This window comes from Gossypium raimondii, chromosome 1 (genome assembly GCF_025698545.1).
Source record: "Gossypium raimondii isolate GPD5lz chromosome 1, ASM2569854v1, whole genome shotgun sequence".
NCBI lineage: Eukaryota > Viridiplantae > Streptophyta > Magnoliopsida > Malvales > Malvaceae > Gossypium > Gossypium raimondii.
Window position 1 is genome coordinate 52155394 of NC_068565.1, and position 16485 is coordinate 52171878.

At 33.6% G+C, this 16485-nt stretch overlaps 2 protein-coding genes across 3 annotated transcripts; one reads left to right on the forward strand and one right to left on the reverse strand.

The window, feature by feature from the left end:
- Positions 1-3276: 3276 nt before the first annotated feature.
- On the forward strand, positions 3277-5973 carry LOC105786572 (BAG family molecular chaperone regulator 4). 2 transcript variants are annotated; one of them, XM_012613076.2, is made up of 4 exons: positions 3277-3655; positions 4032-4351; positions 4455-4601; positions 5562-5973. In XM_012613076.2, exons 1-4 carry the CDS (start codon positions 3496-3498, stop codon positions 5763-5765), a joined length of 831 nt encoding a protein of 276 aa, XP_012468530.2. In that variant the 5' UTR covers positions 3277-3495; the 3' UTR covers positions 5766-5973. The 2 variants fall into 2 exon arrangements, with proteins under 2 accessions (XP_012468530.2, XP_012468531.2); XM_012613077.2 differs by lacking the exon at positions 3277-3655 and adding an exon at positions 3736-3897.
- A 633-nt stretch (positions 5974-6606) lies between these two features.
- LOC105786570 (ammonium transporter 2) lies at positions 6607-9824 on the reverse strand. Its single transcript, XM_012613075.2, has 4 exons — positions 9038-9824; positions 8657-8942; positions 8478-8581; positions 6607-7150 (listed from the first exon to the last, which is right to left on the reverse strand). The coding sequence occupies exons 1-4, from the start codon at positions 9680-9682 to the stop codon at positions 6716-6718; spliced, it is 1470 nt and encodes a 489-aa protein (XP_012468529.1). The 5' UTR covers positions 9683-9824; the 3' UTR covers positions 6607-6715.
- Positions 9825-16485: the final 6661 nt, after the last annotated feature.

Here is a 16485-nt window from a genome sequence, read left to right on the forward strand (position 1 = left end):
TTTATTTTGTTTTCATTTTAGTGAATTCCTAGTCATCATAATTGAAGGAGCAAAGTAATCTGCAGCTTGATTGGTATGCCTGATTCTTTTTCCTTACATTGGTATTTAAATTATTTGAGGATTATTGGATTTTGATAGTTAAAATTATAGGTTGGTAGATGGAGAGTTACATTTCTTATGGAATTATAACAGTAGTGAGTGTGAGGAAGAGGAATAGGCTGAAATTTAATCATTTGAGGCCTTTTCCCCCTTTTAATTATGTTGTTGTACTGCCCCTAATGTGATTTGATCTAGAATTTGGTTTAACCTTCTATTCTCCTCTCCTTCAAATTTAATGGAACTGGAAAATTGAAAATGGTTATATGGTACAAATTTTGGTATTTGGATGATAGTGTCGGAGAATTGCTGTAAGTTGATTCCTTATCACTTATCAGCTATGGGAACATCTTATCAGTTATGAGTCTAATGACCATTATGAATTAAACTTGTGATCGTGAGAATCTTTAGTTTATTTATGTTAATGTGGAAGAGGCAACTGTTTTATCCCCGCTGAATGCCTTGTATCAGCTGCATGCTAGCATGGTATTAGTTATCACCTGGTCTTCTGTATTTTCCATTATTTTGGATTTGAAGCAGACTCTTTTTGTTTAGTTCGTTGTTGATTTTTTTTCCCTCTTAATCTGTTTTGTATCCGGTCATAGTTCTTCCTCCTACTTTTTGGTTGTTGAGGTGGGAGATTAAAAGAAGCTTCTGAAGCATAATGGATATTGAATTTTCCATAAATGATGAAAAAGATAAGATAATTAGAATAACTTCCATTGAAAATTCTTGTTCGAATAGTGCAAACAGTACAAATAGACAGGAATTATAACTATATGATAAAGGAATTTCGAAATGGTTTATGAGATTTTCATTTTAGTGAACTTCTAGTTATCATAATTGAAGATGGTTCAAGTGTTCTTTGTTCCTTAACTATGATTATGGTACTGAGACATAAACATGGCCATAGACAGAGGATTGAGGAAATTTTTTTATTTTAATACAATACTTTTTCTGTTTTTTCTTTTCCTTTCTCTTTGTCTCATTGGATGTCAAAGATCTGGATCGATAACCCTCGAATGAAGATTCAAACAATTGTTAGTAGGAAGAGAACATTATGCACAGAGAGTGATAGTTTTGTTTTTGAGGTGGGGTTTTCTTGCTTCAACAACTCTAAAATGAAAGTTTAAGAACTGCTTTCTGTATTTGCTCGGAACAAATTAATATATGCAAAGTTGCAGGGTCTTGCCCATTTGCCTGTGATAAGGAATCTCTTTTTCTCTTCAATTTGCAAAGTCTTGTCAGGTATGCTAGCGTAAAGTTACTTGCAAGGGTAACATATTTCTTACACCTTCCGTTTTGTGTGTACTAATGTTGCAATCCTTCTTCCTCTTAAAGAAAGGGGGGTTTTAAATGTATGTGGAGATCTGTGGACATTTACCAATTTTTGAATGAGTGAATGTGGATTGGTTATTCAGACAGGAACTGTTCCAGGTGTGGTCAGGTAGGTTCCGCCATGGATAAAAGCTCTTTTTATTCCTAAACCTTCTATTATGATATGATATTAACTCTTGTATTATTACTCTGTGCAACTAAATATCCTCCACTGTCATGCATGATAGTGTATTGGAACAGAGTTCATCTTGGTGGTGAATAGATGATGTCAACGAAGGTAGTCACAGACCTTAGTTTTAGGTTACACCATGATCCTGATGCCTGAAAGCTCTGTTCTCGGCTGTGGATTAAAGCTCTCTTTATTCCTAAACCTTTTCTTATGACATGATATGATATGACATTAACTCTTGTATGATTACTGTGTCTGTGCTACTGAATATCCTCCCATCATACTGGAGCCGAGTTCATCTTGGTGGTGAATAGATGATGACAATGGAGCTAGTCACGGAGCTTAGTCATAGGTTACACTATGATCCCGATGCCTGAAAGCTCTGTTCGCCTACTGGTGATAGAAGCAATCCTCCTTCTAGGGCTGGGCTCAGATCTCTTTTGAGGCACAGTGTCTTTCAACTAAGCGCTGAGCCCCTGCGATGACTAGGTCAAGCGGCGTAACTGAAGCTTCTTGCGCCTAATTCAATTGAGCTGCTAGGCTTCCTTACCTAAGCCCTGACTCGGAAATTCAGTGGAAGACGCTAAGCCTAGGTTCATTGGCCTTTTTTCGATGCCAACGCAATTTGTTCACTTGCACTGTGATACTGCAATATTGTTGTGCATTAGGTAAGAACCATCTGAGTGAAAATAAGATTGCTTGACTGAAATAGTTTTACTTCTCGGATTCAATTACAACTCAGATGGTAGTGTATGGATGAATCATATGGGAAGAATGCAGCAAAGGTTGGCAATGAGACAATAATCTGATGCTAATTCAGTATCCATGGCCCTTGCCTGCCTGCACCAATACAGCATTGTTTGCGATTTTGTGGCTCACAATTTATAAGGAACGATTGCCTATAATTCAATCAATAATCCATTAATCGTACGTGAGAGTAAATATGATATTTACCCCCCCACCCCTTTTTCTTAAATTAGTACAATTCGGATTTATTTGGTATACATGGAAATTTCTTTCAAGTGTTATATCCAAAAAGAAGTAATATAAATGTATAATAGTTTTTTTTTTTTTTTTTTGTATTGTAGAATTATAAGGTTAGTGATCACACAAAGGGTAGGGATATATATTTAAAGGGTCTATTTGCTCTCTTGAAGGTTCAGTGAGTTTTATGAATGAACAATCCTTTGACAATCAAGTCAAATGTGACAACTATGATAGAGAGCAAAGCTTCAATAAATACTAGAATTGTTTTTCAATTAAGATAATGTTGCTAAAAATGTGAATGGAAACTTATAATGTCAATAAAAATGCGAATGGAAAGCTTACTTTAATTTTTAGATTAGTTTTTTTTCCAGGCATTTACGAGGATGATGGATGCAGATGTTATTAAATAAATGACTGATGTTCTTTCATCCAAGTATGGGTGTAGATACACTTATATGATCAAAATTGACATTAATAAATATGGAAGTGAAGAGGAAATTTCATTTCTTATTTGTATTTAATGAAATGATAATTATTGTAAACTAATTTATGTTGATAATGTAAGTGGCAAAAAAGAAATAATACCAAAGTTGGTAATTGAGGAGGCGGAAATCCTATTAACGATAATAGTCACCTTGTTATTTATTTTGAAAAATTAGAAGGCTCCTAAGCCTTATATGTTTTAGAAAGGGAAAAAATGGGCCAGATTATATCAAAGAAGAATTTAGAGCTACAGCATTAACACGTTACTTCAATCCCAGCCGAACTGAAACTCTGAAATCCCTTTTCCCAAACGGAGAGCAAAAACATATCTACGTTTTCTTATTTCATTTTGCTCTGTGTGTGTAAATCAATACCCAATAATCTTTGCAACCTCAAAAAAACCCATTGGGAAAGGTGAGGCCATGCCAGGGGGCATGCTGGTCCGCGGAGATGGTGATGATAGTAATCTTCATCACAATCACGAAGCTGCAGCTACTTCTTCTGCCGGGCCCATGATCAAGATCGACGTCGCTTATGGTTCGGCCCAGCATCAACTCTTTGTCCCCTCCCATTCCACTGTCGGTAATTTCTTGTCCTTTGTACCTTTCTTTACCGCCTAAACTTTTTTGGGTAATTATTGGTTCCATGCATGCGCGTCGTGTTAAATTGTTACTGTGGGCGTTAATTGGAGCTATTTTCGTCGTTAAAGGATGATGAGTAAATGAAGAAACGAAAATGGATGAAGGATAATTAGGTGTTATATCTTCTTTTTGTTTATGCATTTCATATGGGTCTTGGATCTTCCAGTTGTAAAATTTCTTCTGGTATTATTCTATTTTGATTTCATTTATTATGTTCTGAAATGGATTATTGTGCTGCTTGATATATCACTGTTATGAACTGTAAATTATTATGTTGATTGAAAGTGATATGTGTTGTTTTCATGGGGTAATTATAGGGGAATTGAAGAAACAAATTGCTGAAGAAACGGGTTTGGAACCTGATAAACAAAGGGTATTATTTAGGGGTAAAGAGAAAGAAGATGATGTGCATTTGAGCTCTGCTGGTATGAAGGATAAATCGAAGATTTTGGTTTTAGAAAATCCAACAGGCAAAGTGAAAAAGGTCGAGGAAATGGCGAATGTTGAAGAGAAGGTTGAAGAATCGATAGCTAGAAAAGAAAGTAAGGTTGAAGAGATTAAGGAAACTGAAGAGATGTCAAAGGCTTTTGCTGCGGTTGGTCGAGTCAGAAAAGAGGTTGACAAGCTCTCTGAAAGAGTGAGTTCGTATGCTTGTTGTCTTGATTTTGTATAGACGTCGAAGCTTACTATACTCAATTGAGATTTAATTTGATTTTTCTTTTTATTGTTTATTTTGAAAGGTGGCTGCAATAGAAGTGGCTGTGAACAGTGGGACAAAGATCGCAGCCGAGGAATTTGATGTATCGGCAGAGTTACTCATGAGAGAGTTGCTGAAATTGGATGGAATTGAAGCTGAAGGAGAAGCTAAGTTACAACGGAAGGCTGAGGTTGGTGTTGTAAGCATTGAAGTTGCTAACACAATGTTCATTTACTTATTTCATCTTTTCAGTATACATATATTCAACCGATGGCTAAAGAACTTAAACTGAGTTTCTGAGATTAGTAAACTATAGTCCTCATGGATGAGTGTCACTGTGTGTTTATATCATTTAATCTAAGTTGTTTGTTTCCTTATGGTGCATATTGCCGGAAAGGATTTTGAAATCTGATGGCCATTTAGAGATCTTGGCTATTACGAAAGAATGATTAGGTCTTGTGAATGTTTTGCGACTTGAATCCTTTCCTATTATTTGGTTATTGGGAGGTAAAAGTATAATGGAGGACGTTGTACTAGGAGTTAGATTGCATTTTGCTTCCTCTACTCAAAAATTGGGCAAATTAGTCCCTATGCATTAGATTAAAGAACAAATTTGTCTTTTCTATTAAAAATTCCATCCATTTGTATTATTAAAAACTAGTGTGGCTAACAGAATAATTAGACAGTGACACGTGCCATGTCACATGTACCTCATGCTGATGTACAAAAATCAGTTTTTAATAGCAAAAATGGATGGAATTTTTAGCAAAATGATCAGTTTGCTCTTTAATATAATGTACAAGGTCTAACTTGCCCATTTTTTGAGTAGAGGGGGCAAAATGCAGTCTTAGTATAGGGGCTTCAATGATACTTTTACCGTTATTGGGAACATGTCTAGTAAGTCTCTAATTGCATTTTCATGCCTGCCAATGACTACTCTATATGAGAAATATAGGACTGTTATTGTTCTCTCTTGGCCATTTAGACGTAGTTTTGGTGCACGAATTCTAGCAGAGCATCATCTTTTACTTTGTGTTGAAAGAGGAATGGATTTTATGCAAATTTTTAGATTAGGCAAATATATAATCTCTTGTTTGGTCATGTGTCAAGCACCACTCTGTTGTATCAAATTGTTTTTTTTCTTGGCCAGGTACGTCGTGTCCAAGGTTTCCACGAGACACTGGACAAATTGAAAACCAGAAATTCTAATCCATTTCACGACAGTAACAAAGCTGCCTCGGTGACAACGAAATGGGAGACATTTGACTCTGGAATGGGAAGCTCGACTGCTCCACCACCACAACCTATGTCATCGTCGACAAAAGTTACAGAGGAGTGGGAAAAGTTTGATTAGTTACTATCTGCTCCATTCTTTGGCCTATAAAAACTTAACTGCAGAACATGATATATGCAGCATGCAGGGCTATTATGTAATGGTTTTTGGTGCGGCATTTATTTTAGTTTTCAAGTTGAGAATATTTTTTACTTTCCTTGAATGTCCAGATTACTATTGCTTGGGATATAATATAAAATACTTAAAACTGCTTAGTCTTGTAATGAAATAGTGCCCTACTAATCATTCCTTTACTGATAGTTTTGCCACTGTGAAAAAAAAAAGTTTATTAATTTTGTGTTTGATTTTAAAATTTAAAGTAATTCAAATCCGAAATGATTCAAACATGTAAATTAGAGTCAATCTCTTTTCGGGGTACATTAATTCAAGGCATAATGGTACCAAATTTAACACTTTTATAATGCGGTACTTGTGATAGTTTAATATTTTTATAATGTAATATTTGTGTTATTTTTAATTAATAATTTTAATATTTTTGTGTCTAATTTAGGTTTTAGAGTTGATTTGACGAGAATTCATAATTAACTAATAATATCAAATTATCTTTAAAATCCGAATTAAATCACATTGTGGTTTGATTATATTTGACAAATTAAATATAAAATTAAATAAATTCAATATTAACAATAAATTTATTTTATTAACAAAATTATGATAAATCTAAACATAATAATGTTAGTAATTAACTTTTATTAAATCATCTTAAACCCGGATAAAACACTTAAAAGTATGTACCCAAAATATATAATTTTATCAAATATAAGTGTCAAATTAGACCAAAAAAAAGATTACAAGTAATATATTAAAAAAATAATATCAAACTCGGGACATTGACGCTTAATTCAAAGCATTGGAAATGATAATCTCCATTTCTCAAAATTCAATAAGCAAAGAGTTGAAGACCTCTACCAATAAAATCATATTTACAGCAAATGTTTAATTGACTGAACCTAAAGATTAATGGTTACTCCTCTTGCACCATTGACATAAGGTGAAGGTGCTGCCACTTCTGAGAACTGAGAGGTGTGCCAACCATGTTGTGTTGGGTCATATTTTTCACCATCACCCCAGAGAGCATATGCTTCTTCTCCATGGGCAGCATCGTCACCGATCTCGAGCTGGTTATCGGGCATTCGTAATGGTATAAACAGCCTTACAAACAGAAGAATTATTGATGTAGAGACTACATTCCAAGTAATGACGAACAAGGCTGCAACTATTTGCTTCAAGAATTGTACTCCTCCATTGCCACCATAAAATGCACCCCTTGTGTCGAATGGTAGTATTAGCTTGCATTGGTCTGGCTCAGCTAAAAGCCCGGTGAGGAGGCCGCCCAACAGGCCAGCCACTGCGTGTGTGTGAAATACACCAAGAGCATCATCTACCTGTGGTGACATACAAGCACTTCAAGACATGAAAAAGGCCAGTAATAGTATCTCAGAAAACAATTAGGCATTGATTTCCCAAGTGAAATTACCCTAAATTTATCAACCTTGATCTGAACTCAAAGATTCAATCCGATCAATTTAAATTTAAAATAAATTTTATTTAATTTGATAATAAAAAGTCAACAATCTCACACTCAAATTAACTTGAACCCAAAATGATCTAAACAAGTAACTCAAAATGATCAAAACTTTAAATGGTCATAACTAAAAATTATATGGACCCATAATAACAAGATACAAAAACTGACTCCAAACTCAAATGGCCTGTGCTCAAAATGAATTAAACACAAAACAATCTTAACCCCAAAGGACAAGAACTCAGAATGAATTAATCCCGAATGGTGCAAGCCATTGATTATGTAAGTGAAAATACTTGGACTTGTCAATTTTCATTTGAATATGAAAGTTCAATCCAATCGATCTGAATTCAAACTCAACTCATTTTAATTTGACCACAAAAGGTCAAATTAAATTTATCTAGATCTAAACTCTATATAAACTAAACCTAAAATGCCTATAATCCATATTAATTTCAACTCGGAATAAAGAGCACAAAATAAGTTAAGCAAAAATTAAAGGTTGGAAACCCAAAATTAATCAAAATTTAATATTTAAATTAACCCAATCAAACTTGGAGGCCTTCAACATTGTGGTTCAAAATTAAATCTCTTTTCTCATGGAAGACGACAAAAAAGGATGATTAGAAACCTTTAATATGATATAGAAAATGGATGCAACAAACAATATTCTAATAAAATCCTACACGAGATACAAGGGACCATAGTTTTGGTTGTATATTTAATGAAGCACCAAGGTTTGCAAGTTGAGGTGATGGTAGGTCCAGGAATGGTCGCCAATGTGAGCGTTGGGTGGATTCCTAAATTCAATTATTTTAGACATTTTACCACTAGTGCTTTAATACCACTTACCTAATCTTTCTAGATCTGAAAGTCAAACTTTGTATTGGATTTCATGTAGAAAAAGTGATTGGAACATTCAAAGTTATCAGCCTAAGCTATCAAATTAGTCAACACATGAAAAAGGTTAAATCATGTGAGACTTTAATTTTGGTAATTATTTTCACATTGGGTATGAACATTTTTCTTTGTCAACGTTAGACCCTAAACTTTACTATGGTTCTCAAATTCAGGCATGAGAAAGAAAAAATTAGACCCAGAGATGTGAGGATAGCTGCAAGTTCAGACCCTAAAATGTAATTTAACCCAAAGAAACAGATGAGGATCAAAGTTGTACGGCCGCCTACCTTTTGTAGCAGACTACATTTCTTGTGGAGGACCATCATAGATACCCATGGAATACTGCCTGAAAGCATCCCCATGACAATAGCAGCCCATGATTGCACCAAACCTGGAATGAAAACAATACGGTTTTTAAGCTTTTGAATCAGATTTAGAGTTCAGAGTTCAGGGTTAAATTATGAACCTGCTCCTGGGGTGATGCAAGCAAGGCCTGTCATCATTCCTTGAACAGCTCCGACCACGGAAGGTTTTCCAAAGAACACAACATCAAGAGATGTCCAGACAAGAAGGCTTGTTGCTGCACAGACATTTGTGTTTAGTACTGCTATTGAAGAGTCAATATTTGCAGCATATGGTGCACCGCCATTGAAACCTGACCATCCCATCCATAGCAAGCCAGCACCAGCAAGCATTAGCAAAACATTGTTTGGTGGAAACCTTTCTCTGTCACATTTTAGCCTTGGTCCAACCTGTGTCATGTTTTGTAAGAAAGTTATGAAACTAATTGATATATATATCTATGTACACATATAAGCAAAGGATTGTGTGGTTTATGTTATGTTACCCAGTATGCGGCGGTGAGACCGGCGATCCCGGAGGAGAGGTGAATAACATATCCCCCGGAGTAATCAATGACACCCCAATGATAAAGAAAGCCGCCACCCCAAAGACTAAAAGCTCCAACAGTGTAGGAAAATATAAGCCATAGAGGCACAAAAGCCATCCAGGCCCTAATATTCATACGGCCAAGGACTGAACCAGCTAGCAAAATAAGAGTAATAGCAGCAAAAGTGAATTGGAAATACACAAGGGTAGCCATGGGATATAAAGGCTCGGTGATATCATCTACATCATTGTAGCCCCTGTGCTTACTCTCCGGTACCTTGGCTCGGCCAAGAAGGTACTTCTGTCCTAAAGCCGGAGCACCTTTACCCCAAAAAGGGAGGAGTTCATCACCAAAGGCCATACGGTAACATAAAAGTACCCAGCAAATGAGGACTGCAGCAAAGGCGTAAAGCGCCATGAAGGCGGAATTGACGGCCCATTTCTTTTTAACAATACTAGCGTAGAGGATGACAAGACCAGGCATGCTTTGAATCCCCACTAATGTCGATGCCGTCATTTGCCATGCGTTGTCTCCTTTGTTTAGCCATCCCGGTACTGCTGGGGCGAATTCTTTTACTGTGTAAGCTATCTGTTCGGCAGCCATCGGAAAACCTACCGTCGGCTATGCAGACCAGAATCTTTTTTTGAACAAAATATCTTCTTTAATGTGTAACTATATACATATATATGTTAGGTGAAGTGAGAATACATTTTGGAGATGCTTTTAACTTTCTAACATAAATACTCCATTTATTCTTTTGGGAAATCCTTTGGAAGGTTCCTCCTTCAAGAATAAAAATCATGTATAATCAACTATCATAATTAGTATAATATAATACCAAAATCATAATCGTAATCTTTAATGCTTAATTACAATATAATATAAAGAATCACAATCCCTAATATTACTTTATATAATTAGAGTTAATTAAAAAGAGAATAAATTCTTAACAGCAATGCGATTAACACGACTCGCACTCAAATCACACTTGAAACGATAAATATCCTGATCATTAAATGTCGAACACTTGGTCTGTTCCTAATTCATGTGACAGTAAGATATACCGAAATAATGACAACTTATGTAGTATGAAATTGAATCTTTATGAAATTCCAAACCAATAAAGCAAAGAACAAAAAAATATACCTTTTGCTTTTTATTATGTTCACACTGGTAAAATTGGCAGCCGTTTGAATAGTTGTAGATTCTTCTTTTTTGTCGATATATTTGGACAAAGGATCAGTTTGTAAGAAATGTAAAATGGTTGTTTGTAATTAGTAAATACACAGTTACGTACGGAATTTTGAACTTGACTTAAAAGCACACGTGTTATTACTCAACGACTTTTTCAACTGTTTAAATTCAGACAGTTTCCCAGCAAAACACGGACTCCAGTGGTGATAAGATTAGATTGGTAAAATCGTTATTATATGATGTTCTTTTTCTATGTATTATCTTCCTAATTGAAACTTCTTTTTTAACAATTTAATTTTTTTTTAATGTAATAACACAAATTTATGGATCAAAATTATAGGTAGAGCTTAAAATGGAAATTTTACCTTTAGTCCTTTTATAATTTTAAAATTTTAAATTAGTATATAATAAAATTACATTTTGACCCCATGAATGATAAAAAAATTGATTTAATCCTTTAAAAATTATAAAGATATAAGCTATTAAAATTGTGAGATTTCACTTTTGCTATCATAAAAATATACAACTTTGTTCTGGCCCCCCTCAAAATTTTTTTAGCTCCGCTCCTAACTAAAATCTAAACAATTCTTTTCTCCAATCTTCGGCATTGTTAATTTAACTTGAATTTAGGGTATGTTCTTCTACTCACTGATGCGTACTAATTTACTGTACTGATCATTGAATCGTTGCTTGGAGCTTAGTAATCAGACTCTGAAAAAATCTTAAATAAAAACTTCCGAATAATTAAATGATTATTTAATAATTTTTTTAAAAAAAAAATTGATAACAATAAATAGAGTCTTAAAAAGAAGATGGAGCCAATGGTGTATCATTTGGGCTCCATCCTAATGAACAATGGAGGCAATAGTAAGTGGGTCCAAAAATCAAACTGAAACCCAATGAAACAAATATCCAAAAACGAAGGTCTCAAACACATTATTCACATTTTCAAATCATTTATTGGGTACAAATTTTAAAAGTATACATCAACTTTGATTTAATATGTAATTTGATATATAAAATATTTTTGATTTGGTATAATTATATATATGAAATTTTAATTGCAGTTTAAATGTACACATAAAACATTGATTTCGATTCAATCATACACATTTAAATAAATATATCAATTTATTTTTATTGAATAAATATAATTATTTGTGTATGCAATATATAAATATAAAATGATACTGTATCAATAATTGTGTTAATGATTTGTAATAATTGAATCAAATCAAAATTTATGTATAAAACTGTACATTAAATCAAAGTTTATATATGATTTTAAGATTTATCCTTTGTGATTATAGAACGGACAAGTTGCCTTAATTAACAATTCCCATAATGCAAGTTCGACTTTTGTACAAAACTTATTATTCACTAGTTTTCATAGAAAAATAATCAAGTTAAGTGAGAACTTCAGCTTCTATGGTTATTTCAAACGAAAACAAAAATGATCAAACTTCAAGCTCAATGTAAACGCAACATAGAGAGTTAAAGATTGATCGACACTTTTTGGTATGATTGTACAAGAGTGTGCTTAAACAAAAGCTTGATGAAACCTTGGATGCCTTATCCATCGAGGCTCTCACCATTGTTTAAGCTCTTATGATGGCTTGAGATTTGGAATTCTGCTACATTGAGTCGGACAATTTAGCTCTTAGTGTCTGTTTATAGATGAATCATTGAGGAAGTTGACTTTTATGTCTTTTCGCTATGCCCATGTTGTGCATTGCTTGGCCCATTGACCTGTGGATGAAAGCCCAATTTAAGGGCAGCTCCCTGTTATTGAACTTAGTATATGTGAGTGATGTAATTAGCAACAATTTAATCCTTATCCAATGCATTAAACTATCCTTGGTTAAGTTACTTCTTCCTAAATTAAAGTATGATTTAAAAACTTGACCTATTTACTCTTCTTTGAAAGTAATTTTTTTTTTCAAGTTATGAAGAGAATAAGAACCCAACTAAGCAATTAATGCAAAACAATGATCACCAAGTGTCATGGGAGGATCTGGCGTTTTTAAGCGAAGAATTGATGAACTTTCTCTTCCTGAAGATTCTATTTGCAACTTCGAGTAGCTAGGACACCATTTTTTGTGTTATTTTCAAGCACTCAAAACTGTTACGAGCACACCAATGAACCTCCTACCTGTTAGGCAAAAACTTGGTGAGCCCTTGTAGGACTATATCAAATGTTTCCATACCGCAACCATGGGCACTAGAGATTGGACAAAACAATGGACGGTAGATGCTTTTACAATGGCCGTTGGCCAAGATTATTTGAAATATGCTCTTACAAAAATACAAGCCACATCACGTCCTTGATTTATATGAAAAAGCTTAGAAGTCCATAGAAATGGTGGAAATGAAAATATCTAATGTTGAATTTGATGTTGAACCTTATGTTTTGCTTCGATCAAGGTGCTATCGTCATTCTCACTGGTAATCCGCTGGCAGAGATTAACACAGAATGCACCCTAGCTTGCGAGTGAACTTGAGAGGGGGGGCACATCATTCTCGTTCTCCTAGTTCACCAAGGAATGCTTCCTGACCTTTTTGTTAAGGGGAGGTCGACTCCTTTCGGATGAGCCTTCGTAGTGTCGTTTGTTGAGAGTTAACACAAGCCCTTCAATGGGTCGATATTGTCCTTGGTCAAGATTTTGTCTCCTATAACTCTGTGAAGAGCTCAAATGCCTACAGCGTTGAGTTCAACAAAGTGAACATCTCATTAGATCAAATCGTAAGTGGTGCACAATAGGCACCAACTAATTAGGGATGTGAGCATCCGCGTTTGATATGGCTGCTCTATTGAACATGTTGCTTTAGCCACTCGAACTCTCCACCATGTCGACAGACAAAACCCCCGATTGAAAACAATACCAATCTATTGAAGGTTTAGCCAACTCCCAATGAACAAAATTTCAAAGACCTCAAAAGGAGATAGCCTCTCCTCAATATATATATATATATATATATATATTATATTTTAAATTAACCAAACTCAATTATTTTATCCCAATCCAACTCAATTATAATATATCATTTAAATTGAAAAAATTGGTTAATCCGAGTGATGTTAAATAAGTTTAGTTAAAAAAATCTAATAATTAAGGTTCAATATATTATTTGGTACTCAAGTGATACTTTTTCTAATGTGGTATCTATGTGCGTTAACTTTTGGGTTGATTTAATGAAAGTTAATTGTTAATATTATTAAGTTTGAATTTCTCATGATTTTTCAATAGCATAAATTTATTATTAATTGTGAATTTGTTTAATTTTACATTAAATATGTCAAATACAATTCGATAAATGTGATTTAATTCGAGTTTTAAGGTTAATTATGAATTTTCATCAAATCAAATTTAAAACCCGAATTAAACACTAAAAATTAACATTATTTTCTTAAAATGTTCTATATGGAAACAATTTTGGATTAGGATGAATCGGCACACAGAATTTTGAATTTCAGATTTGATTCTAACAGAAATCCATATAATAGTTTATTGGTTCGTATAATCAGGGTTAAAGTTTTCAATTAAGGTTCAAAACTTTGACCCACCTATACTCTTCGATTTCAAATTTCTTTTCTTCTCAAATTTTATCAGAAGGAATAAAAAATGAAATTATAACGCATTTTAATTTTACCGTTAAACAATATGAGACGTTTTTAGTAAAAGCTAACGTGGCATAAAATTTATAAAATAACAAATTTTGTCCTTATCCAAATACGAGTAAAGGAAGATTTTCACTACTATACCAATTTATTTGATGCATTAAAAGACGATTAATTAACCAAATAATGAACTGATATGTCTCTTCCTGAAGGATGCTAGCTTTTGGGTCGCTTTTTAGCATACAGAACTATTATGAGCACACCAACGAGTCTTCTATCAATTAGGCAAAAACTTAGCGAGCCTTTGCGGGGCCATATCAAATGTTTCCGTACCACGACCATGAGCACTACAGATTTGACTGAACATTGTATGGTAGACACTTTTACAACAGCTGTAGGCCAAGAATATTTGAAATATGCTCTTACAAAAAAAAAGCCACGTCAGCTCACTGATTTATATGAAAAAGCTAAAAAGTTAGTGGAAATGGAAATATCTAATGTTGAATCCTATGTTTTGCTTTGATCAATGTCCTATCGTCTTCTAACAAGTGACCCGGTGATAGAGATTAATACAGAATGCACACCTTAGCTTGCACGTAAACTTGAAGGCCGGGGGACATCATTTTCATTCTCATTCAGATGTTCCGATAAGGCATTGAGTGTCAGATTGGTGTGACGGTCGAATGATTTGTTTTTTCATCCTGAGTCCGAGTATAGTTAATAGGGATTATAACATATGAACTTGATAAATGATATTGAATTGAAATGGTTATATGAATAAGTACTATGTATGCATATATGTGAAACATGACTAAAACATGTGAAAGATCATGCGAACTGGTTATTACAAGCCCTGGGGGTCGAAATGGAAATGAAACGAATCAACAGATTCGAGAATGAAATGAAATAAAAGAATGAGTAATTGGTATGCTATGTAATGAAAGTAGATGTACCTTATTTGTAGATAGCACAACATGATATGTTTATATGAAATAGTCAATGAATTAGTACATAAAGCTGATATATGAACTAGAGTTTGAATATATATGTATAAGTGATATGTTAATTGAAGTTTTTTTGCATAGATTATAGTATTTGCATCATGATATATTAGTTGATGATGTTGGTAATTAGTGGTATATCAAATGAATTTTATGACATGTTATTTAGATTACATTACTGACTTGAATCGTGAAAGTGCCATTGTGCTTTATTGCTCAACGTACGATTTGTTTATTTCGTGTGTAGGTATTAGTGGATCTCGAAGTCTCGAAAGGTGAAGAAGCGTCTAGGTTGCAAATTCTCGACTCAATAAGTACAATTCTTTATATGTTTTGATACGTGGCATGTACCCGGGATTAAGTCGATTTTAAGTAGTAAATTATTGATTTGGTATTTTGGATATAATGGTTGGTTTGATTTACGATACATGAGTTTTATATGATATATATAAGTAACGTATGGTTGAAATGTTTAAGTTATGTAAATGAGCATAAATATTGAGTAGAATTGCAATTTGGGATCTAAAAACCAAATGAGATTTGCCTTCAATGTCGCAACATCAGGCCTCAACGTCGTGATGTCCCTTTACTAAAGTCACGTCAACCTCTTGTTTTCGGAGTCACGACACTACACTATTGAAGTCACGACACCAAGCTTTTGTCCTTGATGTTGCGACATAATCCCATCATGGTCATGACGTCAAACTGATAAACTTTGAAACTTTTACATTTTTGTCCTTAAATGACCTCAGGTTATCGAAAGAGGTTTCGTAAGCTTGTTTAAACCCCGAAATTGTTTATGTAACATGTTGTAATTACATATTGAATATTATAATGTGTGTAACATATTGAATTGAGATCATAGTTGTCCCAGCAACAAATGTAACATCCTGTAACTCGGACTTGACGATCGGGTCAGATATGGGGTGTTATATATCCCGTCAACAAATATATATTAAATATAATTTGAATTAACCCATCTCAATTATGTTATCCCAAACCAAATCAATTATAATATATCATTTAAAATGAAAAAAATTGGTTAAACCGATTGACGATAAATAGGTTTAGTTAAAATCAAGACCAATCAATCAAGGCTTGACACTTTTTTCTAATTTAGTACTCGTGTTGTTTTTTTGTTCAATTTAGTACCAATATTTGACAAATATATATATATATATATATATATATATATTGGTAGTCAAAGGTAACGACGTTAACTTTTTAGTGTTTAATTTGGGTTTTGGTTGATATGATGGAAGGTAATTGCTAATATTATTAAGTTTGAATTTTTCATGATTTTGTTAACAAAATAAATTTATTATTAATTGTGGACTCGTTTAATTCTGCATTCAATTTATCAAATAAAATTCAATGATGCGATTTACTTGAGTTTTAGGGTTAATTTGATGAAAATTAATTTCTAATTATGAATTTTCATCAAATCAACTCCAAAACCCGAATTAAACATTAAAATTAACACCGTTATCTTCAAGGTCCAAATGTATAGCTTTTATCAAATATAAGACCACATTTGACCAAAAATAACACATGACCATATTATAAAAGTGTTAAATTTAAATACTAAATTA